This window comes from Colobus angolensis, unplaced genomic scaffold (genome assembly GCF_000951035.1).
Source record: "Colobus angolensis palliatus isolate OR3802 unplaced genomic scaffold, Cang.pa_1.0 Scaffold56, whole genome shotgun sequence".
Classification (NCBI taxonomy): domain Eukaryota; kingdom Metazoa; phylum Chordata; class Mammalia; order Primates; family Cercopithecidae; genus Colobus; species Colobus angolensis.
Genome location: NW_012119154.1, coordinates 3,232,715 through 3,253,109, shown reverse-complemented (window position 1 = coordinate 3,253,109; position 20,395 = coordinate 3,232,715). Strand labels below are relative to the sequence as shown.

The 20,395-nt window shown below is 42.4% G+C and overlaps 1 protein-coding gene across 3 annotated transcripts in view; it reads right to left on the bottom strand.

The window, feature by feature from the left end:
- Window positions 1–1,544: 1,544 nt before the first annotated feature.
- The window catches only part of TGFBR2 (transforming growth factor, beta receptor II (70/80kDa)), an 85,720-nt gene continuing 66,869 nt past the window's right edge, over window positions 1,545–20,395 (bottom strand). For all 3 annotated transcript variants that reach the window (XM_011961532.1, XM_011961533.1, XM_011961531.1), the window contains 2 exons: window positions 7,139–7,266; window positions 1,545–4,234 (listed from right to left, as the gene is read on the bottom strand). In XM_011961532.1, coding sequence (XP_011816922.1) covers window positions 4,055–4,234; window positions 7,139–7,266 — 308 coding nt within the window. In that variant the 3' untranslated portion in view covers window positions 1,545–4,054. The remainder of the gene's footprint in view (window positions 4,235–7,138; window positions 7,267–20,395) is intronic.

Genomic DNA, 20,395 nt, shown 5'->3' with positions numbered 1-20,395 from the left:
GCTTTTCTTCATGGGTAGCCTTTTGGTCCTGCTTGGGCAGGTCAGTTCCCTCAGGAAACAGCAGGAAGAACCAAGCATGTCAGGTGTGCCAAATTCCAGTTCCAAGACAAGGTGGCCTTGCATCCAGATTCTACATGGTGAGACCCTGGGCTTCTTTTCTGAGCTCTCTGACCATCTGTTTCCTCATCTGCTAAATGGGCATAGTATGTACCTCACCGAGCTAGTGGAGGATTCAATCTGATGACACAGCGAGTATTCAGCGAATGAGCATTCTCTTCAAACCATTAGTGCTCACACAGGACGCACATTTCCTGTTCTGCAGACCTGGGGAATATGCCCATTCTCCTCTGTTGTAAATGCTCTCTAGGTTTTTCCCTAAAAATCTGCTTCTTTGCCTAAGCAGCCCTTGGCATACTAAACCAATTTAACATTGGCCAGCATGTAGTGAAGGCTTTCCAAAACATTCAAGACCCATCTTCAAAGGCCTAATGTGTCTTCTTACCACAATTTTATCTTGTATAGGATGAGGCTTGTAAAATCTCATTTTACACATGATGAAACTGAGGCACGGAGAGGTTAAGTAATTTGCCCAGATCACAAAGCTGGCAAATGGAGGAGCAGGTAACCTCTACAATTAGTAACCACTAAAATTGCTACTACTAAAGACAAGACTCTAACTAAGGCCCACAGTAGGACCCCATCATCCAGCTCGGTGATTCTCCACTGAGAGGGACTTTGTCATGTCTGGAGAAATTTGTGGTTGTCACAGCTGTGGGGTGTGTGCTACTGGCATCTAGTGGGTGGAGGTCAGGGATGCTGCTAAGCATCCCACAGTGCACAGGACGGCTTCCCTCCCTCCCAATTATCCAAGGCAAAAATAAGCCAGCAGTGCTAAGGCTGAAATACCCTTGTGCAGGCACTATGACATTAACTATTTAGAACCCAGCTGATAACTAAGAAGAAGCTACAGAATCTCTCAGATTCCAAAACAGGTAGCATGAAGTTCAGGCAGAAAGTTTTGCGCACTTTGTCACAAGAAATGACCAGGAGCCAATTTCCTAAGGCATATTCACCTCACCATTCATTACGTTGATTAAAAGCACCAAATGGATGTGGTATCTGGGTAGAAAAGGGAAGCATGGAATATGCCAAGAGCCAAGAAGACAGCCAACAGCTTGCTAGTCTGAGGAATGGAGAACATAGAAGCAGCAGTAGAAACACCGGCTGTGAAAATCCCTGCAAGAAACAGCCATGTGGATAGAGGCGGCTCCTGAGACCGTGGGAAGAGGTCTTCTGGGCATTCAGAGGGACATCATGCCAGGACACCAGCATGGCGGGCAGGCCATGAGCAGCATCTGCTTCATCTCATATTACTGGGCTTCTGTGACCTTTTTTTTTTCTTAAGGGGTGCGAGACTGTCAGTTGAGGAAGACAGTATGAAAAAGTTGGAGATGATTTATCTGGTGACGTTTTCTGCATAAATTGCAAAATAACCAAATGAGGCAAATGGATTTAGTTACTAGAAATGGGAACAGGAGGCAGGATGCTCACCTGAGTATTTTGCTTTATTCAATCTAATAAACATTTTACTTATATAAAAGACAAACAATGCATAGAATGAAAATAAGTGCTTGAGACTTTTGATATAAAAAGAGTATATAGCATTCACATTCCTATTTTAATAAATGAGTACAGCTGAAGTGTTCCATAAAAGAATAAAACTTTCCCTTTATGTATAGTAGTGAAAAAAGTCAGTATTTTTAGGAACTACAGAATGTTATTCCTTGGTCTTTTTTCTTGAATAGGAAAAAAAAAAAAAACATAAACAAAGCAAGCCACAGTATCGTCTGACACTACATTCCAGTTTATACTGACAACCCAGAAGTGAGAATACTCTTGAATCTTGAATTATGGACCAGTATTCTAGAAACTCACCACTAGAGGTCAATGAGCAACAGCGATTGGGATGGTATCAGCACGCCCTATGGTGCAAGTGGAATTTCTGGGCGCCTCTATGCTACAGCAGCCACACTGTCTGTAACTCTCAGCCCACCCACACTGAGCAGGGTGCCCAGAGGTTCTGCCTGATTCCAAACTTTTGCATGTATCCTAAAAATCTCAATAAAATGAGACTTTCCAACATCCAAACAGAGCTGATATTCTCACTGCCAGTCCCTCTCTAATATTCCTATTTGGCTGAAAATAAGTAGCTTCAAAAACAGTTTTAAAAAAAGAGACTACTTGCAGCACTGACACTTCTTTGCTGATTAACGTTTCCTATGGAGTTTCAAAGCTCATACTTTGTTCTTGTCCTTGTGGACACAAATTTCCTAACTGCAAATGGGATTTCTGTGTCCCACATTCAAGTCCTCTCTAGTAATTTCTGCAAAGGTTGGGAAGGCTGGCATGATGGAGACAACAGTAACCATGAGGAAAGCTTCTTGGAGTAAAGCGCTCTTCTCTCCAATGCAGAGCGTAGAACTATTCACATATAAGCAAGAGAAACTTGGGCTAACAGACCCTTAAAGGAGTTCCACTTCAGTCCAATAAAAGGCCAATTTCAAATCTTAACACCAGATAAGGTCAAAATCATATTACATACCCCGAGAATGACGGCTTGCATGGACATTTCTTACAAGGGACCTTGGTTAGGTGGAGATTTAATTCCTAGACTGGGGTCCAGGTAGGCAGTGGAAAGAGCTAATGTTTACAGTGAGAAGTGAGGCAGCTTTTAGATGTCCCCACACCTTCCCATTTTGTGAACATGGACTGGAGATAACTGAAAGCCGTCTGCTCTCCTTACCTGGGGATCCAGATTTTCCTGTAACATCTCCACATATTTATAAAGTGGCTTCACTTTTTGAAACGCTGTGCTGACCAAACGGAACATATGTTTAGAGCGCCCAAGGTCGTAGTCCTGACAGTGATAGTATTGTGTAGTTGAAATCCCCTTCATTAGGCCAAACTGTGCTTGAGCAATCAGGAGCCCAGAAAGACGGAACCCATTGGTGTTTGTACAGAAAACTAGAGAATCAAGTCAAGTGTAATGAAAAAGTAAACATGATAAAGCGTAGAGTGGGGATTTGCTCCTTTTTAGAAAAGGATGAAGGCTGGGAGCAAAGAATAGTAACGTAAGTGCAGGGGAAAGATGAAAAAAAAGAACAATTTTTCATTAGTAGATGGTGGGGCAATCGCACGGATGGGGAAATCTGTTCTGATTTTTCTGCAACTCATGAAGGTAAAAAGTGGGGCTCAAAACATTCAAGGTAGTAAAGATGGGGTAGAGTTTCTAAACTAGGTTGAGGGAAATTTTCTAAACTAGCCCCTGCAGATGTGCTGCTTGGAGCTTAAATGAAAAGTCCAGGAGAAGCAAGGGCACACAGGAACCCCGGGAACACTGGTCCCCAAACAGTGCCACTGTACTTAGTTCCACGGCCAGAAGGGAGCTGCTAGGCAGGGAATGATAATTTTGCAAAAGCAAGTGCAATGTGGTCATAGATGGCTGTGAGACATGCAGCCTCTTTCCTCATGCAAAGTTCCCTTTTACACAGTCGGAGAACCACTGCATGTGTGATTGTCAAATGCTAATGCTGTCATGGGTCCCTTCCTTCTCTACTTGGTTCTGGAGCTCTCCAATAAAACCAATTTCCTGGGAATATTTGATCTTTTGCCTTGTCTCTTTTCAAGGTATGGCTATATATAGAGAGATATAGACATATATAGATATATAGATATATATATATATAACATAGCTATTCATATTTATATACAGGCATTAATAAAGTGCAAATGTTATTGGCTATGGTAAAAATCAATCTCATTTCCTGAGGAAGTGCTAACACAGCTTATCCTATGACAACGTCAAAGGCATAGAATGCTCGATGTCACCTACTCCCTGCTGCTGTTGTTTCTGCTTATCCCCACAGCTTACAGGGAGGGGAGTGACCCCCTTGGTTTTCCAGGAAGCATCAGTTCAGGGGCAGCTTCCTGCTGCCTCTGTTCTTTGGTGAGAGGGGCAGCCTCTTTGGACGTGGCCCAGCCTGCCCCAGAAGAGCTATTTGGTAGTGTTTAGGGAGCCGTCTTCAGGAATCTTCTCCTCTGAGCAGCTCCTCCCCGAGAGCCTGTCCAGGTGCTCCAGCTCACTGAAGCGTTCTGCCACACACTGGGCTGTGAGACGGGCCTCTGGGTCGTGGTCCCAGCACTCAGTCAACGTCTCACACACCATCTGGATGCCCTGTAGTGGGAAAGAGATCCAAAGGGCACCATTAGTTGGTGGGCTCCGCAGAAGGCAAAGTGGCCTGCTGACCTGTTGCTATAGTGAGTGCAAGCAGGGTTCAAAAGTACCTGTGCATTTAACACGTGCTGACTGAGTGCCTGCTGCTGGAGGCCAGCCAGTTCCATGTGGAAAGGGGGAATTGTGCTGGGGGCGGCTGTGCTCGAAACTTACCATACTTTTTTGGCTCTGGTGCTATCTGATCACAATAGGTCCCGACAGCACAATGATCCTCTGCTGGGCTTCTGGGGCACACTAACACTCCCAACACCTGAAAATTCCCCATGCACTGGCCCCTAATATCATTTTAATGCCTTTCTATTTAGAGAAGTTCTTGGTTCACAGCAAAATTGAGTGGAAAGTACAGAGAGTTTTCACAAAACCCCTTCTCCATACAGGCACAGCTTCTCCACCTCAATATCATCCATCTGTGTGGTACATGTGTTATAACTGATGAACTAACACTGACACATCATTATCAATCAAATTCACAGTTTACATTAGGGTTCACTCTCAGTGCTGTATATTCTAGGGGTTTTGACAAATGTACAAAGACCTGTATCTACCATTACATTATCATGCAGAATAGTTTCTCTGTCCCTCAAATCCCCTGCATTCCACTTATTCGTCCCTCCCCCTCCATTCCCCTAAATTTCTGGCAGCCACTGATCTTTTACTGTCTCTGTAGTTTTTGCCTTTTCCAGAGTGTCATATAGCTGGGTCATATATACACTGTTCTATTTTAACAGGGCTGATTACCCCAGTCAGAGTTGTATGCAGGCATTAGCGTGGTTTCATTTTCCATAGGCCATACATTTTGTAGCGTGATTCAGTAGCAGCTTCTACGAGCTGCCCAGGATGACCTCTGGGATGCTCCATTCCTCTCCAACAACATTAGGTTGGACCCTGTGAAACAGCTGCCTTTGAGGGTGAGGCATGCTTAACTCTATGCCATTTCATAGGGTTCACCCTAACTGAATCAAGGCCCCATCCAAGGAGCCCATCCAGAAGATCCTGCCCAGGAAAGTGGCAAGAGTTTTCTCTCACTGGCTTCATTTTTATTTTGCATTGCAAATATTTTTGTTATCATTTCAAATCCTTTTTGGAAATAAAGCAGGCAGGAGTTAAGCAAATGGTCTGATAGGTGGAAATAGAGTGTGCTCCTCCCAATTAAGATCAACATTGCTAATGGGGATCCGTCACACAGGTGGCTGGGAGTGGGATGGATAAATCTCAAATGTACCTGGGAGAGCTGGCACTCTCTCTACTTGCTTTCTAATACGAACAACTTTCCAAACACACCTAGGAACCTATCTTTCCCTCCCGACACCATGAGTTCATGATGTTAAATTAATTGCATAATTCACCTAATTGACAGTATTGACAGATGGCCCTGTTAAGAGTAGAGTACTATTGTTGGTACACAAGTAACATTTATTTTATTCTGGCACTGTAATTACGGGCAGTAAATTAAATTAAATATCAAGCATTAACTTGAAATCAATAGGGCAACAAATCTCATTATGAGAAAAAATGTATTATGCAAATTCTTTTCAGAATTTTATCATCATGAATAATGGCTTCATTACGAGAACTATATAGCAGAGGAGGCAACAGAGTCTGAAAGAAACATAACACTCCAGTACATTCTGATTTCAGAATTTATGCAAAACATTCTTACAGTTTTAGTGTCAAAGAGGATTTGGCCAAAACTCCAGAGAAGCCTGTGACCCACCACAGCCTGGTTCACCCCCACCCTCTCCTTTATTAAGGACTTTATTAAGGTCTGTCTGCTGAAGTGGCTCTGGGCCAGGACTGGCACAGACCAGGCTTCCTGCTCCATTTGTCTTCCCGATTGTGCCTGATTTGTTGTTTCTGTTTCTTATCTGAATTTGCCTTGCCCTTCGGGAAACCTACAAGTTAGCCTCAGCCTTCATGGTTGAGGGAATTCATCCAAAAGAGGCAATGAAAGGTTTTAGTCAGTAGAAAGAACAGTTTTCTCAGTGAGATAGGGTCACACACAGTTCTCTCCCATTCTTCACTAAGGGCTCCTTCCTGGGTATGTCAGACGTATGGCTGGTTCTGACTCACTCACAACCTACTGTTTTCTTTTCTCTCTGACCATTGCCCTCATCAAAGTGCCCCCAAACAAACAATCTGGATCAGCCTCTTTGTAAGTCCAGAAGGACTGCCCTGCTATGGACAGCCTTAGCTACCATTTCTTAACGAGAAAAAATAAGAGGCCATTAGGATGTTCCCAACAGACAGATTTCTCGTTCCTTCCTGGGCATACTCCTCTTCTTTGCTTTCCTTAATTCCAGAGGGAGGAGTCAGTCTCCTCTTTCCCATGCGTGCTCACTCAGACCTCTCCCAAGTCTGTGAGCACAGTCTGCAAACACCTGTACACAGCCCTCTGCATGCCACAGCCACTTCTCAGCACAGTTGCCTGACAAACCCTGCTTGTTTGGCATGTGCTAAGTATTTCCTTATGGAACTGAAGATTCCCAGAAGAAAACATTTGGAATCCAGAGGGAATGAAATGTAAACTCCTGACGTGAAGGCCCAGGAGTAAGTAGCAAAGGCTGCAAACAAAATGTTTTAACCCAGGACCAAGGGCGCTTGGAAAATGTGACAAATGCCCTCCAAATGTCTATTTGTGAGCTTTCAGAGTATATATCAGCTGGTTGGATCTGATCATTGGGTCATCCACTTTACTGAAATTTTCTTTACAAACAAAATTTAACAGGGCCATAGAACACAGTGGGACCTTCCCTCAGATTTAAGCTCAATATTCCTGAATTTTCTGCCACCTAAGAAGCAACTTTGGTTGAATCTTACTGATGTTTGTAAACACTCACTCCTTACCTGGTGGTTGAGCCAGAAGCTGGGAATTTCTGGTCGTCCTCGATCTCTCAACACGTTGTCCTTCATGCTTTCGACACAGGGGTGCTCCCGCACCTTGGAACCAAATGGAGGCTCATAATCTTTTACTTCTGTGAAGAAAGCCAGCAAACACAGGGTCACTGAGAATGGCGTGTGCGGCCAAAGGAAATGAGCATGGTGCGATGCCTGGCTGGGGAGCATGAAGCACTAAGTAACAAATACATCTGTGATTACTCTAAGAGCAAATTTTAATAATAATGGATTAAGATAAGAAGGAAGGAGTGGTTAGGGGAAGGGCTAGAGAATTATTCAATAAATGATTGCTGATAACTTAAAATGTGCTAGGTGTTATGCTGGGGGACAGAGTGGACAACCACATAGAGAGGGTCACGGAGCTTACGTTTTAACACAGGCATTCTCTACAGGGTGATATTGTACCAAAAGGGTGAAATTGGTTCTTGGGAAGTGGAGAAATCTTATGTATTACAATGGTTTGTGAGCCTCCAAGGGCCCAGAGTATACAAAGAGATTTAAAATGTGGTATTAAATTTCATGCAGGTATTGAGGCATAAAAAGGAATGAAACTCTGGCACATGCTACAACATGGATGAACCTTGAAGACATTATGCTAAGTGAAATAAGCCAGACACAAAAGGATAAATATTGTATGATTCCACTTATATGAAGTACCTTGAACAGGTATATTCAGAGACAGTATAATGGTGGTTGTCCAGGGGGCAATCTGGGAAGAAGGGGGTATGAGAAGTTATCCTCTAAGGGGTAAAGAATTTCAGGTGAGCAAATGAAAAAGTTACAGAAAAGTGAATAATGGTGATGGTTGTAGAGCACTGTGAATGTACTTAATGCTAGTAAATTGAACACTTAAAAGTGGTTAAGATGGTAAATTTTATATTATGTCTATTTTGCTACAGAAAAACATCATGGAGAGTAGTGATTAGAAAAAAGTTGTCTATAGGCCAGATGCTGTGGCTCGTGTCTGTAATCCCAGTACTTTAGGAGGCTGAAGGAGGATTTCTTGAGTCCAGGAGTTTGAGACCAACCTGGAAAACATAGTGAGATCCTCTATCTATACAAAATAAAAAACAAAACAAACAAACAAAAATGTTGTTTAAAAAGGCTCCTTATGATATCACTGATTTTAAAAAAGGTTGAGAAATGCTGTTTTAGAGGGAAGACAGGGGACAGATTAACAACATCAACAACATTTTAAAAAGATTTCAAACATTTTAAAATTTAAACATTTTCCTCAGATGGTATATTCAACAAAGAAAATGATAAAGGAGGAGGTAACCCTTCACCAGGGCTTCAGGCTTCAACTAAGGTCAAATTCTTTATAAAAACTTTCTTGAACATCCTTAGAGTCAATCTTGGTTAAATATCCTGGGCAGGGCTCTATTCTTGCATGTATCATATTTTATTTAATATATTCACCTGCTTATTTTTCTCACCTAACTGGACTGTGAGCATTTGGGTGCAAGTTGAGTCCCTTTCTCATTCTTGTATTCTTGGTGCCAATTGAAGGGGTATCCCATGCCAAAAGGATGTCAACAAATGCTTTGTTGAGTGAGTGAATGAATGAATGAATGAATCTTAGATTCTCTCCAAAGTGGCAGTGCATAAACTCTGGCCGAATATTAAAACAAAACACCAATTTAAATCAGCAGATTAATATAGTGTAAACAGAGCACAGGACAGTTAAAAAGACAGAAAACATCCCAGTACTAAAACATGTCTGGGTTGAAAGGAGAGACTGGGCTGAATTCAACACTTTTCTCCAAAGCAAGCAGGATCTTTGGCCTTTAGCTTCAAAATAATCTTATTTAATGAGTAAAAGTTTCAATAAATTTGCACTTCTAGGTAACGAAGAAGCTTTCATGGCAAGATGACATTTTGAAAAGGGATGGCTTGTTTTTGTTCTTTGTTCATTTTCTTTTTTTCCCTTTTCCAGAACTCTACTTGAATATTTATCTTTTTCAGCTTCACCCAAATAGTAGAGCTGCCAGGATATTTTCTTTTTTATAGTTTTAAATACAGGGGAATGTGGGATGAAGGCCTCCCATCACATTAAGACAAACCACAAACTATCCTCCTGTGTGTCATGCTTTCGCCTTCAAGTGCCCAAGCACTTAATCCACACTGCTCTTGGATGAGATCCGAATTGTGATTTGCATAGTATTTACACTCTTTTTTCTTTCATTCCCTATCTTCAACCAGACTGTAAATGCCTAAGGCACAAGGCAGTGGCTGAATTTGATGTCTTTCAGTTATCTGCTCAGTGCCTAAAACTGTGCCTTATACATAGTAAGAATTTAATAAAGATGAGGTGGGTTGAATTCAAGCAAAAGAGAAAACTGAGAATCAGATCTAGTTCCCAGTAAGTGTTTACTCTCACGTACTACTTCTCTTCTGTAAAATGAATAGACTGAACTGAGCTACCTCCTCTTCAGATTTATCTTGTAATCCAACCTAATCAACTATGATGCCTCCTTGATACCGTATCTTGAGATATATGTACTACCATATAATAGTAAAGGATAGGATTTGTATATGATATAAATTGTTCTTTAGATAAGGTACAGTCCATAGACCTTCCATCTTCAATTGTTTGGGCTTCTGTAGCAGTTGTAGTTGGTGCCTGCCGAGGTCCCCTTCACCAAGCTAGGGCCAGCAGCCTACAGTTGCCACAGGTGTTGGCTCATAAGGGCTCGTACCTTCACCCTTTTCCGGGGGATTGCCCTTGGCCAATGGGAGTTGCCTATCCTGGGGATTCCTGGACATGACCGCCTTACTCTCAGAGGCAGCGTACAGTCAATGACAAATTAATGTTGAAGTTTAACAGTCCAATTCTCTTGGCTCTTGGTGGGTAACTATGGTGCAATTCACACTTTCCAGAGCTTTTCTCTGAGATCAAGCTGAGGTTAGACCTCTCTTGAACTACAAGTTCACTTAACTCCTTCCAGGCCTCTTCCTGCTTCTCTTACTTCCGTCTCGTGAGAGCTTATCCTCAATAAATCATTGCACAAAAGTGTGTCAGACTCCACTTCTAGTAAAGCTGGTCCGATACAGCTTTCTCCTCTCTCCCTAGGCCTTTGTCTCAGTGAATCTGCACAACCTGACTGTAGTTGCAAAGCTACCCTGGGGAAGCCTTGATGTAGCCCCTTCTTGTGAAGGTGAAATTACTAAACCAGGAAGAACATTCTGAATCTCACATTGTATTACTGCTACTCTGATGAAACTCCTTTGCCTTTCCAGGAAGCTTTCATGCTTTTTCCTTTCTACCAAGCATTTCAGAGAGTTCTTTCTCCTCTGACTATCAACAACAATCCCTATACTCATGGTCAGAAGTGACAGAGGAGGACATGATGAACATCAGAGGAGGAAAATGTTGGGATCAGAATAGACCCCAGCTGTCAATCTCATGGCTGACAGTCCTTGAGAACAAAGAAAAAGTCTTTGTCCTTGAGACTAGAAACCCAGAGCCAATTCCTTTCAAGTCCTAATCTTCCAAGTTACATAAACTATAGAATTTATTGTAATTCTTTTATAGGTACTCTGTGGACCAAAGCGAGTTTCCATGGGGAATGAGAAAAGACGGCACTAAGCGTATTTTTACTTAAAGAAAAATTAATGAATGCTATTTTAGAAAGGAAGACAAAGGCAATTATTTCCTTCCCAGAATGAAGAGACTTATAAATAGGTTACTTCCTACTTTTCCTAAAATCTTGGAAAGTTGTGAGAGTCCCTAATATTCCCAAGGGATACAAGGCCTGCTTCCCATCTTTGACTTATGGGTAATTTCACAAGGAAGGGAGGTCACGGGTAGTCTGAGAGGTGCTGGCAAAGGGACTGGCTCCTTGTGCCCCACTGAGAGAATTTATGGCTCTTCTGATTCCTCCTAAGCTTAAAATAGACAAGTCTGGGGAGGGACGATCATCATTTGACCCAAACTGTCATACTCTAATCCTTTAATATTAGTTTTTCAGATTAGGAGTAGGGATGGGGATATGCAGTGTGTGCATGATTTAGGCTGACCTTTCTTTAACTTCTGAAAAACGTCCTATTTATGTAATATAGATTTACCCAAACAGCTAAATGCATGTTTGCTTTTTTCTTTCTAATTATGGTTTTTTGCAATTCTTCTTTCTTTACCCTTCTCTCTCATTTTGGACTTCCTACTCCTAACCCCCATTTTTTTCTCTCATGCCCTGCAATGTGTAGGAAGATGGTTTAATGTTTAGCAGTGTGTATACTTGTGGCTGTCAGTTAACATCTTTGATATTCAATTGCAGTGATCAGGCAACACTGATCGTTTTTCCTATGGCCATTAAGGCAATGCCATTCTCAGGGCCTCCATTAGGACTTGTAGGATGACCATGTAACATGGAGGCCATTCCCTCCTGGAGGGCATTTCTTAATTGCTCCTCAGTTCTAAGTGTCCCTTAGAATGCCTCGGATATTTGCTTTGACTCAGCAGAAGAAGGGGAAGAGGGCGGCCAGAGACAGCCTGAACCCTGTGAGAGGAGGTAGAAAGCAGAAAGTCCTCTGCCAGTCAGGTGGGTACCAATGGTCCTTCCTAGGATGAGACCTCCTGTAACAGAACCCAGGCAGTCCTGGGGAACTGGACAGAGCTGGTGACTGGCAACGAGTTGACGGCCTGAGACCTTTGACACGCCAACTTTTTCCCCAGGGTTTCAGGCAGCTGGGACTGGGATGTTTAATCCACTCTGGCAAATGAGCACTTCTCAATCTATTTTTTATAAAAGCCTAGATGTTTTGCCCTCACTTCATTGGGAATAAAGGCTTTGGTGAAATACAGTAGAAATGAATTACAAGAAAAATCAATCCCACTTGAGTGCTGTGGCAACATCAAACTGCTATTAAAGGTACTAAACATATCTTGGTTTCTGTCCTTATATTGCAAATCTGAAACAGAGAGTTTGAGGACCAGCACCTTCCAAAGACCACACGTGGGACAACATTGCTTTAAATGCTTCCTAAGAAATGTGAGATGCATTTTGACACAGGAGAAATGAACACAAGTTATTAAATGTATTTTAAGGGTTTCAAATGAGTCAGACACAGAATATTGAAAAAGTCTTCAGAGATGGGCTCCAACATCCTCATTTTACAATTGAGAAAACTGAGGCCCAAAGAGTACACTGGATTCCAGGAAGAGCATTTAGAATTGCACACTGTATTACTGTTACTCTGAAGAAATTTGCCTTTGCCTTTTTAGGAAGCTTTCATGTTTGCTCATCTCTGCCAAGCATTTCAGAGATTTCTCCCCTAACCAGAGCAATACAGCTGGGGCAGTCCCTGGTATGAACACGCCCTTCCCAAATGTGACAAGGGTGCCTCTCCCTGCCTTGATGGGGCCCTCTTTAGCATATAACCTTGAGAAGGGGAACCTTATGGGGTCTGCCGGATGGTTATTTGTAATTTCTAAACAAGCTATGCAAAAAAACAATGACAAAGAGCAGCCCTCTCCTTAGCTAGTATTATGTACCCACATTAAACCCAAATGCTTGTCCTTTCTGGGTTTAGGGAAGTGGATGTGACTGGTGGTGGAGGTGAGGTAAGGATGAGAATCTCATTTTAGCCACAGGCATCAGATCAGGGCATAGTTGGCAAGAGAATTAATGCAGTTCCTCTTTGCACATTTGATCAAATGATGCTTGACCTTGGGCCTCTCTCTTGTGAAGAACTGCATAGACAGCAAGTTCAGGAGCATGTGAGATGAGTCCAGAGAAAATGTTACACCTGGCTAACCTATAATAAGAACCAACTTCTTAAAAAAATTGGAATTGCCTCTAAGAAAAAGGTGAAGGGCTTAGAGAGTAATGACTGAGTTTAGCACTTAAAAAGTAGAAGAGCTAACAATATGCATTGCAAGTATTATTTTGTTGTTTTTGCCCTGACTCCTTTAAAAAGTAGATAAGGGGACTTAGAAAAGAGATGTCAAGAGTTTGTGCCTCACCTCCTATATCCACAAAATAAGAATTGTCACATGTGCCCCCCACGATTATTCAGTGTGATGCTGCAAGGCCAGCTGCACCACCACCTCCCAACCCCATCGCAATGGCCCTTCCGGTTAGGCTGGCCCAACTCCAGGAAGAACAGGCGAGGAGGGCTGGGGAGTGAACCCTCCCAGCTCGGCCTAGAGCAGCCCTCCAACAAAGACTGATGGGAGTTGGAAAGATAAACACCCAGCTTCCTTTAAGTCAGGTGGTATGGCACTGAGGTGTGTGTTCTATACTGCCCGTCGTTATACTCCAGTTGCCCACAGTGGTAACTCACTTGATAAGATATCCTTTACTGGTTTCCTTCCCTCTCCTGACTCATTTCCTCATTCTCTCACTGGCATTTCCTGCAATCTCTTCCCAAATAAACTACTTACACTCAAATTCTTGTTCCAGGGTCAGAGGCACTCCACCCAAGACATATGCCTACACAGCACAATTAGTTCATCAAACCAAGTCTTTGTCTCACTCTCAGACTGTTTCTGAAGCCAGACGGACAGGGCTGAACACCTCAGAATTTCCTTGAGTGCCTCAAACAGCATCTTTTCTAAAAAACCTCTTTATTTCACCGCTTGAGAACAACTTTCTCTTCCTTCCATCTCCCTCCTGCCACCTCTCCCTGCAGTCTTTTCGCTGACGGAAGACACCCACAACTGCCTGGCCCTCGCAGCTTCTTTTAATTTGTCTCAAAAGGCTCTTAAGCGAAAACTATGCTTGCCTGTCTCTTCCCAGTTCCGCAACACTCAGAGGGCAGCTCTCTGGGACAGCAACGATCTTCCTCAGAAAGTCAGCATCTGGTGCACAGCTGTTGTTTTGACTGTAGTCCCAACGTAACAGGGCGGCAAAGTTGTTGATGCTTTTCCCCAAAGCGGTACCCCCGAGTTTTCATATCTGCTTTCCAAACTGTGCTCCCTTGGAAATCCAGGAAAATGAAGTGTTTCAGTCCTGGTCTCTCCTCAGCCCTCTTTCCAACGCCTCCTTTTTTTCTCTCTCTTTCTTGCCCTACCCCCTTCCCTTTCTTTTTGGTTCATTTGCACTTTTTTTTTTTTTTTTTTTTTCCATCTCACAAGACTCAGCAACTTGACAATACGCTAAGGAGCCCTTCTTGGAGTTGTGTTACTCCTCGTTAAATACTTGCTTAGCTGGCTGCTATGTGTCAGCTTCTATTCGAAGGCCTAAATGCTAGGCATGTGGAAGTCAGTGTGCTTGTAGGCCAGTCTGGCTGGGGATGATGAGCGTATTGTGCCTGCTGTGTTCACCAAAGGGGTCCTGAACGGGACCACCTTCACCCGCCTTCCACACAACACACAAACACTTGTATGAACACCAAACAGACTGAAAGCCTGGGACAGAGACTTCTTTGTGAGAGAACCCGTCTCCAGTTCTGTTCTTGCTGAACGGCGATTTCATGAAGAAGCTTTTTCTCCTTCTTCATAAAAGAGTAATACACCAGTCACCTCCTCCTGTCTTGTTCTTACTTCAAACAATTCTGAAAGATTTCTTTTCTTTTCTTTCTTTTGTATTCTTTCAGAGGAATAAAATGTCTGAAATGACAGCCTCTTTCATTATCTATCCCCCAAGTCTATTTTTCTTTCTAAAATCATCCCACCCACCCCACCCAACTCCAACATTATATTACGTATCTCTTTGTTCATTACCTGTCACTAAAATACTGGCTCTTCACTAGACTTCCTGTCTCTCGAAGAAAGACACTGCTTTTTAAACTACAGTATCCCTGGCATTTTAAATAATGCCTGCGACACAATAGCTACTCAATAAATACTTTTTGAGTGAATGAATGAATAAATGTATCTTTAGGGAAATAAAGACAAAGCAGTTATCTCAAATTTTAAGGCATCAATACTGTGACATGCTACACAAATTAACAGCCTTGGGTTCTGTTAACAGGGATTCACCCAGAGAAGTGAGGCTATCACTGACTGTTCCTCAAACATGTGATTGTCTCCTCAGCTTCTGCTGGAAAGGCTTCATATCACCTGCCAGGATGCACAGAGTAGCTCTGACTATCCTATCCACACTGGTCATAGGAATCATAGCTATTATTTTTAGGGGCAGTGCTGGGGAAGGAGTCTCGCTCTGTCGCTAGAGTGCAGTGGCATGATCTAGGTTCAAGCAATTCTCTGCCTCAGCCTCTTGAGTAGCTGCGATTATAGGCGTCTGCCACCATGCCCGGCTAATATTTGTATTTTTAGTAGAGATGGCGTTTCACCATCTTGGCCAGTCTGGTGTTAAACTCCTGACCTCATGATCCGCTCGCCTTGGCCTCCCAAAGTACTGGGATTACAGGCATGAGCCACTGCACCCAGCCATAGCTACTATTTTTAAAACACATTCTGCATTGGCCAGGCTAGCAGTATACCTGGAATACTACGGCCAGTGAGCTACAGAGTCAGACAACAAGGCTTTGATTCCTGGCTCCACAACTTTCGCACTTCCTGAGCCCTCAGTTTTCTTGTTGTAAAATGGGATTAGTAACAGTACACACCTAAAAGAGTTTTGGTAGATTAAATGAGTTGATGTCTGCAGCAAGTGCTCAAGAAGTGGTAGCTATTCCTTTATGGCTTTATCTGGACCAAATGTACTTTCAACATGAAGCCTTTCTCTCTGACCACCCTCTTTACCTAACTGCAACACATCTCCCGAGCTCGCTGGTGGAATTCTGTGCTAAATGAAGCTGTACCACCTGGCTTTTGAAGAGCCCTATTATCATCTGTTTATGTTTTCTCATCTGATAAAAGTGAGGCTTCTCCAGTGTGGTGCTGTTCTTTCTGTTTTCCCTTTGCTCCCTTGCAGTGAGGAGAGATTGGCTGATAGAGAAGTAACCCAGAAGGACATTCCAGAGTCTTCCTCTTCCTTCAAGAGCTGACCTAACTCCCATTCTCTGACCCTAACACTGCACTCCCTGTAGCCAACCTAGGTGTTCAGTCCCCTGAGCTCACTGCTTTCCCTTCCTAAGCATTTATCACAATTGAACCACACTTGCCTGTTAAAAACAGTCTAGTTAAGTGTTCTAGTGCCAGTAAATAGCATGAGACAAAGCCTGGAGGTGAGACCTAAAAGACTTTCATCACAATGAACTGATGAACACAGAATGAGAATGTGGCGTGGAGGTGAGCTTGGAGCCTTAATATCCGTGTTTATGAGTCACTTAAAGGCAGGAGACATGGGACTTCACAGTTTTCTGTGAAATCTTCTGTCCCTAATCCTTGTATCCTACTTCATTCAGTTAGATCTTCTGCTACTTAGAACATTTTTCTTCAAGTAGTGAATAGTGTAATGTCAACATCCAAGAAAGTAAAACAAATAGTCACTTCTGCAACAGCTCATTAACAATTGGTAACGGAGAGGTTAATGTTCCATAGCTTAAAAAAGTATCAATACAACTGGTGACTCTCTCAGTATAGGATGGGGTGCTATATCCATATTACCAATGGCAGTCATCCTAAGAAATCCAAGGAGGCTCATTTACCCTCCTTCAGCAGGTAGATCCACTACACTTGTCATGTAGATTAGCTGTTTTCACTGGAGACTTGGATCCCACCATCCTTCTGCACACAGTTGAGGTGGATCATACCATCTTGAGTAGGCTTCTCTGTAGGTGCTTGGTAGCTGGCTCGATGGGCCAGATCATAAGCCTTTCATGTCACAGAAGTGGCCTCGATCCATGATCCCACAAGCGCACAGACTCAGAGCCTACAGAGAAGATGACCCTGGAGATCTGGTTCCCTTTACTGTCTATCTATGATTCATTATACAAAGGTAAGCATCTTCCACATTTCCTTTTTTGAAATAAGACTGCTGATTTTTAAAAAAGTGGTAATTACATATGTTGTACTGCAAACTGCAGAAGTTCAAGCTTAAGGAAAGACCTTTTACATCCTTCCCTCTTCCTTATATCTTAAAATTAAAGTCTAACATCAAACAGGGGGAGTCATTATTTATTTAATTTGTAAGGTAAGAAACTTATCTGCATGTGTAAGTTTTTGAAAAAGAAGGGAGAAGAAACAAACAACTATTTCCTGTAGACTATCAGCCTCTTGAGGTCAAAACCTGTCCTTCCATCTATGTTTCTACAAAAGCTACAGTTGGGAAAACATCAAGATGCATGCAGTCGGAGGGAATCCATCTGTCTTCAGGCTTCGAGTACTTTCCAGAGGACTTTTCGAATGTAAAAGAAAAGCCTCTGAAACTAAGACTAGACTGAAAATCTGTCTTTAAGGTTTTTGAGACATGCCAAAAAGAAAGAAAGAAACAAACAAAAACCACTAATGCTTTTAAAAGAAGAAGTCAAGGTTGGAGAAGGAGCTTACTACGTGAGTTCACATACTTAATCAAGCGAAGGGCTTTGTGTCAGGACGAACGTGAGGATGGATAAATAACCCTGGTGTCTGCAGCCTGAGCGAAGATGGGAGAAACAGGACTGTGGGCTTAAGATCAAAGGAAATGAGAACTGGGATGGCCTCTTTCCGGTTCCCCAGGGCTGTCTGTTCTTATCCTAAGGTTATAAAAAGGTTTTTTGAGACTAGCTGAATAAACCAGATCCTGTTCCTTCCTTGGGAAAACTTGTTTATACTGTAACTGTTTTTAGACCTCGTAAAAGTTGGTGAACTTCTTCCTCATTAGCTTAAATTTTTCCACACTCAGCAAGTATCAACAGGCAAGGGTTTTAGTCAGTGATAACAGTGAAAGCTGGGAGCTCACCTAGGGCCTTAATAAGCTGGCTGCACTGACAGAGGGAAAGACAGAGACACAATCTCCCGCTCATGTTTATAGAATAACAGGGTTGAAAGGATAGGGAACGATACTGAAATCTAGTAAATTTATTCTGACAGTGACAACGGCATTGTCTCTGACACAACTCATACCCGGCTAAAGATTCATTTTGGAACTGTCAAAGCTTTCAAGCAGAAAATTATTCTCAGTGGCTGAAACTTGGTTAAACAAATTTCACTGTGCAAGGAAAAACAAAGTTAACTTTTGGAAGTGTTTTAGGGGAAGAAACCTCGGTCAAGAAACTAGAAAATAACTATGTCAGCTAGATAGGAAGTACCATCCCCATGCCAGGATCTCAGGAAAACACATGAGGTTCAGCAGTGTGCAAGATGGGAGGGGGTGACCTAGACCCACGCTGGAGAATTGGCTCTGCATATTCTGAAGAATCAGAGCCAGCAGTGGTGCCAACTGAAAAATGCTGGGTAGTTTGGACCAGTGACCCAAGCTGTGGCAACGTGGGCAACAAAATAAATAATGACAATACTGGATATCCATATAATAAAACAAACGTCCAAAATCCCCTGCTGATATAAATACATAATTAGTAAACAAAGGACAGGGGATGGTGACAGAAGAGATAGATCTTTCTTAAAGTAGAATGCATAGTAATAAATGTAGAAGAAACAAGAAAAATAGAAAATCTTCCTTAAGCAAGCATTATAGTAATAATTATTATAGGCACGAATTAGTCATAGATCGTCAAATTAGTGGGTAAATTATGAATAAGAAAGTTCTAAATAGGTATTTAGTATTTGCTAAATTTTGCTAAATTTTGCTTAAGTTTGCTAAACAGGTATTTAGTATCTTTAGAAACAGGTCAAAGGGATGTATTACTTACAAATGGACAAAAAGTATTTTTTACAGAGGAGAAACCAGCAGGTCCCACTTTAACCAAGGGACCAAATTTAACATTAGTCATCAGACACATGGACATCTTACTCCCCCTGATATGACGCACTGAAGACAGGCACACTACCATTTCTGTGGTAATTTTGCCCAAAATATGTAATCTCAACTAATCATGAGAAAACATCAGTGAAACCCAAAGGGAGAGACAGTCTAAATAACTGTTTTAAACTTTTCACAAGTGTCAAGGTCATAAAAGACAAAAATAGACTGAGGAACTATCACAAGGTCAAGGAGACTAAGGAGGCGTGCACATTAGATCAATGCGGGATCCTAGACCGGATCCTGTTTCAGAAAAGAACATTACTGGGGACTTGGAAGTACAGATAGGTATATGGATTAATTAAGAACACTGAACCCAGGTTAATTTGCTGTTTTTGACAGCCACACTATGGTGTAGGTTAGATATTAACAACAGGCAAAGTTGAGTGAAGAGTATATAGATACTCCAGTAGTTTTGCAACTATTTTGTAAGTCTAAAATTATTACAAAACAAAAAGTTAAAAATGGAATAGAGGCCGGGCACGGTGGCTCACGCCTGTAATCTCAGTACTTTGGGAGGTCAAGGCAGGCAGATCATGAGGTCAAAATTTCGATACCAGCCTGATCAACATGGTGAAACCCTATCTACTAAAAATACAAAAATTAGCTGGGCATGGTGGTGTGTGTCTATAATCTCAGCTACTCAGGAGGCTGAGCCAGGAGAATCACTTGAACCCAGGAGGCGGAGGTTGCAGTGAGCCAAGATTGAGCCACTGCATTCCAGCCTGGGTGACAGAATGAGACTCTGTCTAAAAAAAAAAAAAAAGGAATGGAGTTAGTTTGCCTTCATTTGGCAGCCAACCAGGATGAACTTGGGTGCACAGATTTCTCAGGTGAGACCTAAGACCCTTTCCAACCTGAGAAATAAAGAAGGACATGAATAGAAACACACAGTGGACAGGAGACAGCAAAAGGCAGTTCTAGTTCAATGAAAGCTTGTGCTGGGCTGCTTTCATTGGACAAGCATGCCAGAATTCTGTTGCTTTATGTGTCATTCATCTGCCCTCCACGGTACTGAGAAGAGTCAGGAAAGGGTATAGTAATGTAGACCTCAACTGTTCTTGCCTCCTGGACAATAGGGGACAATACTTCCTAGAACAATAGCCTCACCCTGGCACCCCAGATGTTTGTTGCTCATCCTATCTACAGGTTCACGGTCAATAGTAGTAACAGCCTCTAACAGTGAAAAGGACTCAGCATACAACCTGCAAAGAAGACATAGCAGAGGGCATCTGGGAAGCTAGGACAGTGTATTCACGGAAAAATGATCCTAAAAGGAAAAAAAGCAGTAGGTAGCTGAACTTGGGGAGAAAAAGAGCAAGCCAGCTGGACACCTTGGGCTTTTCAGGAGAAAAGTAGGAACTCCCAATCAGTCTTGCAGGCTTAAGCAGTGAAAGGACAGCCTTCCTCAATAACCTCTTCACTAGAATTTTCAAAACCTAAACAAATATCTCAA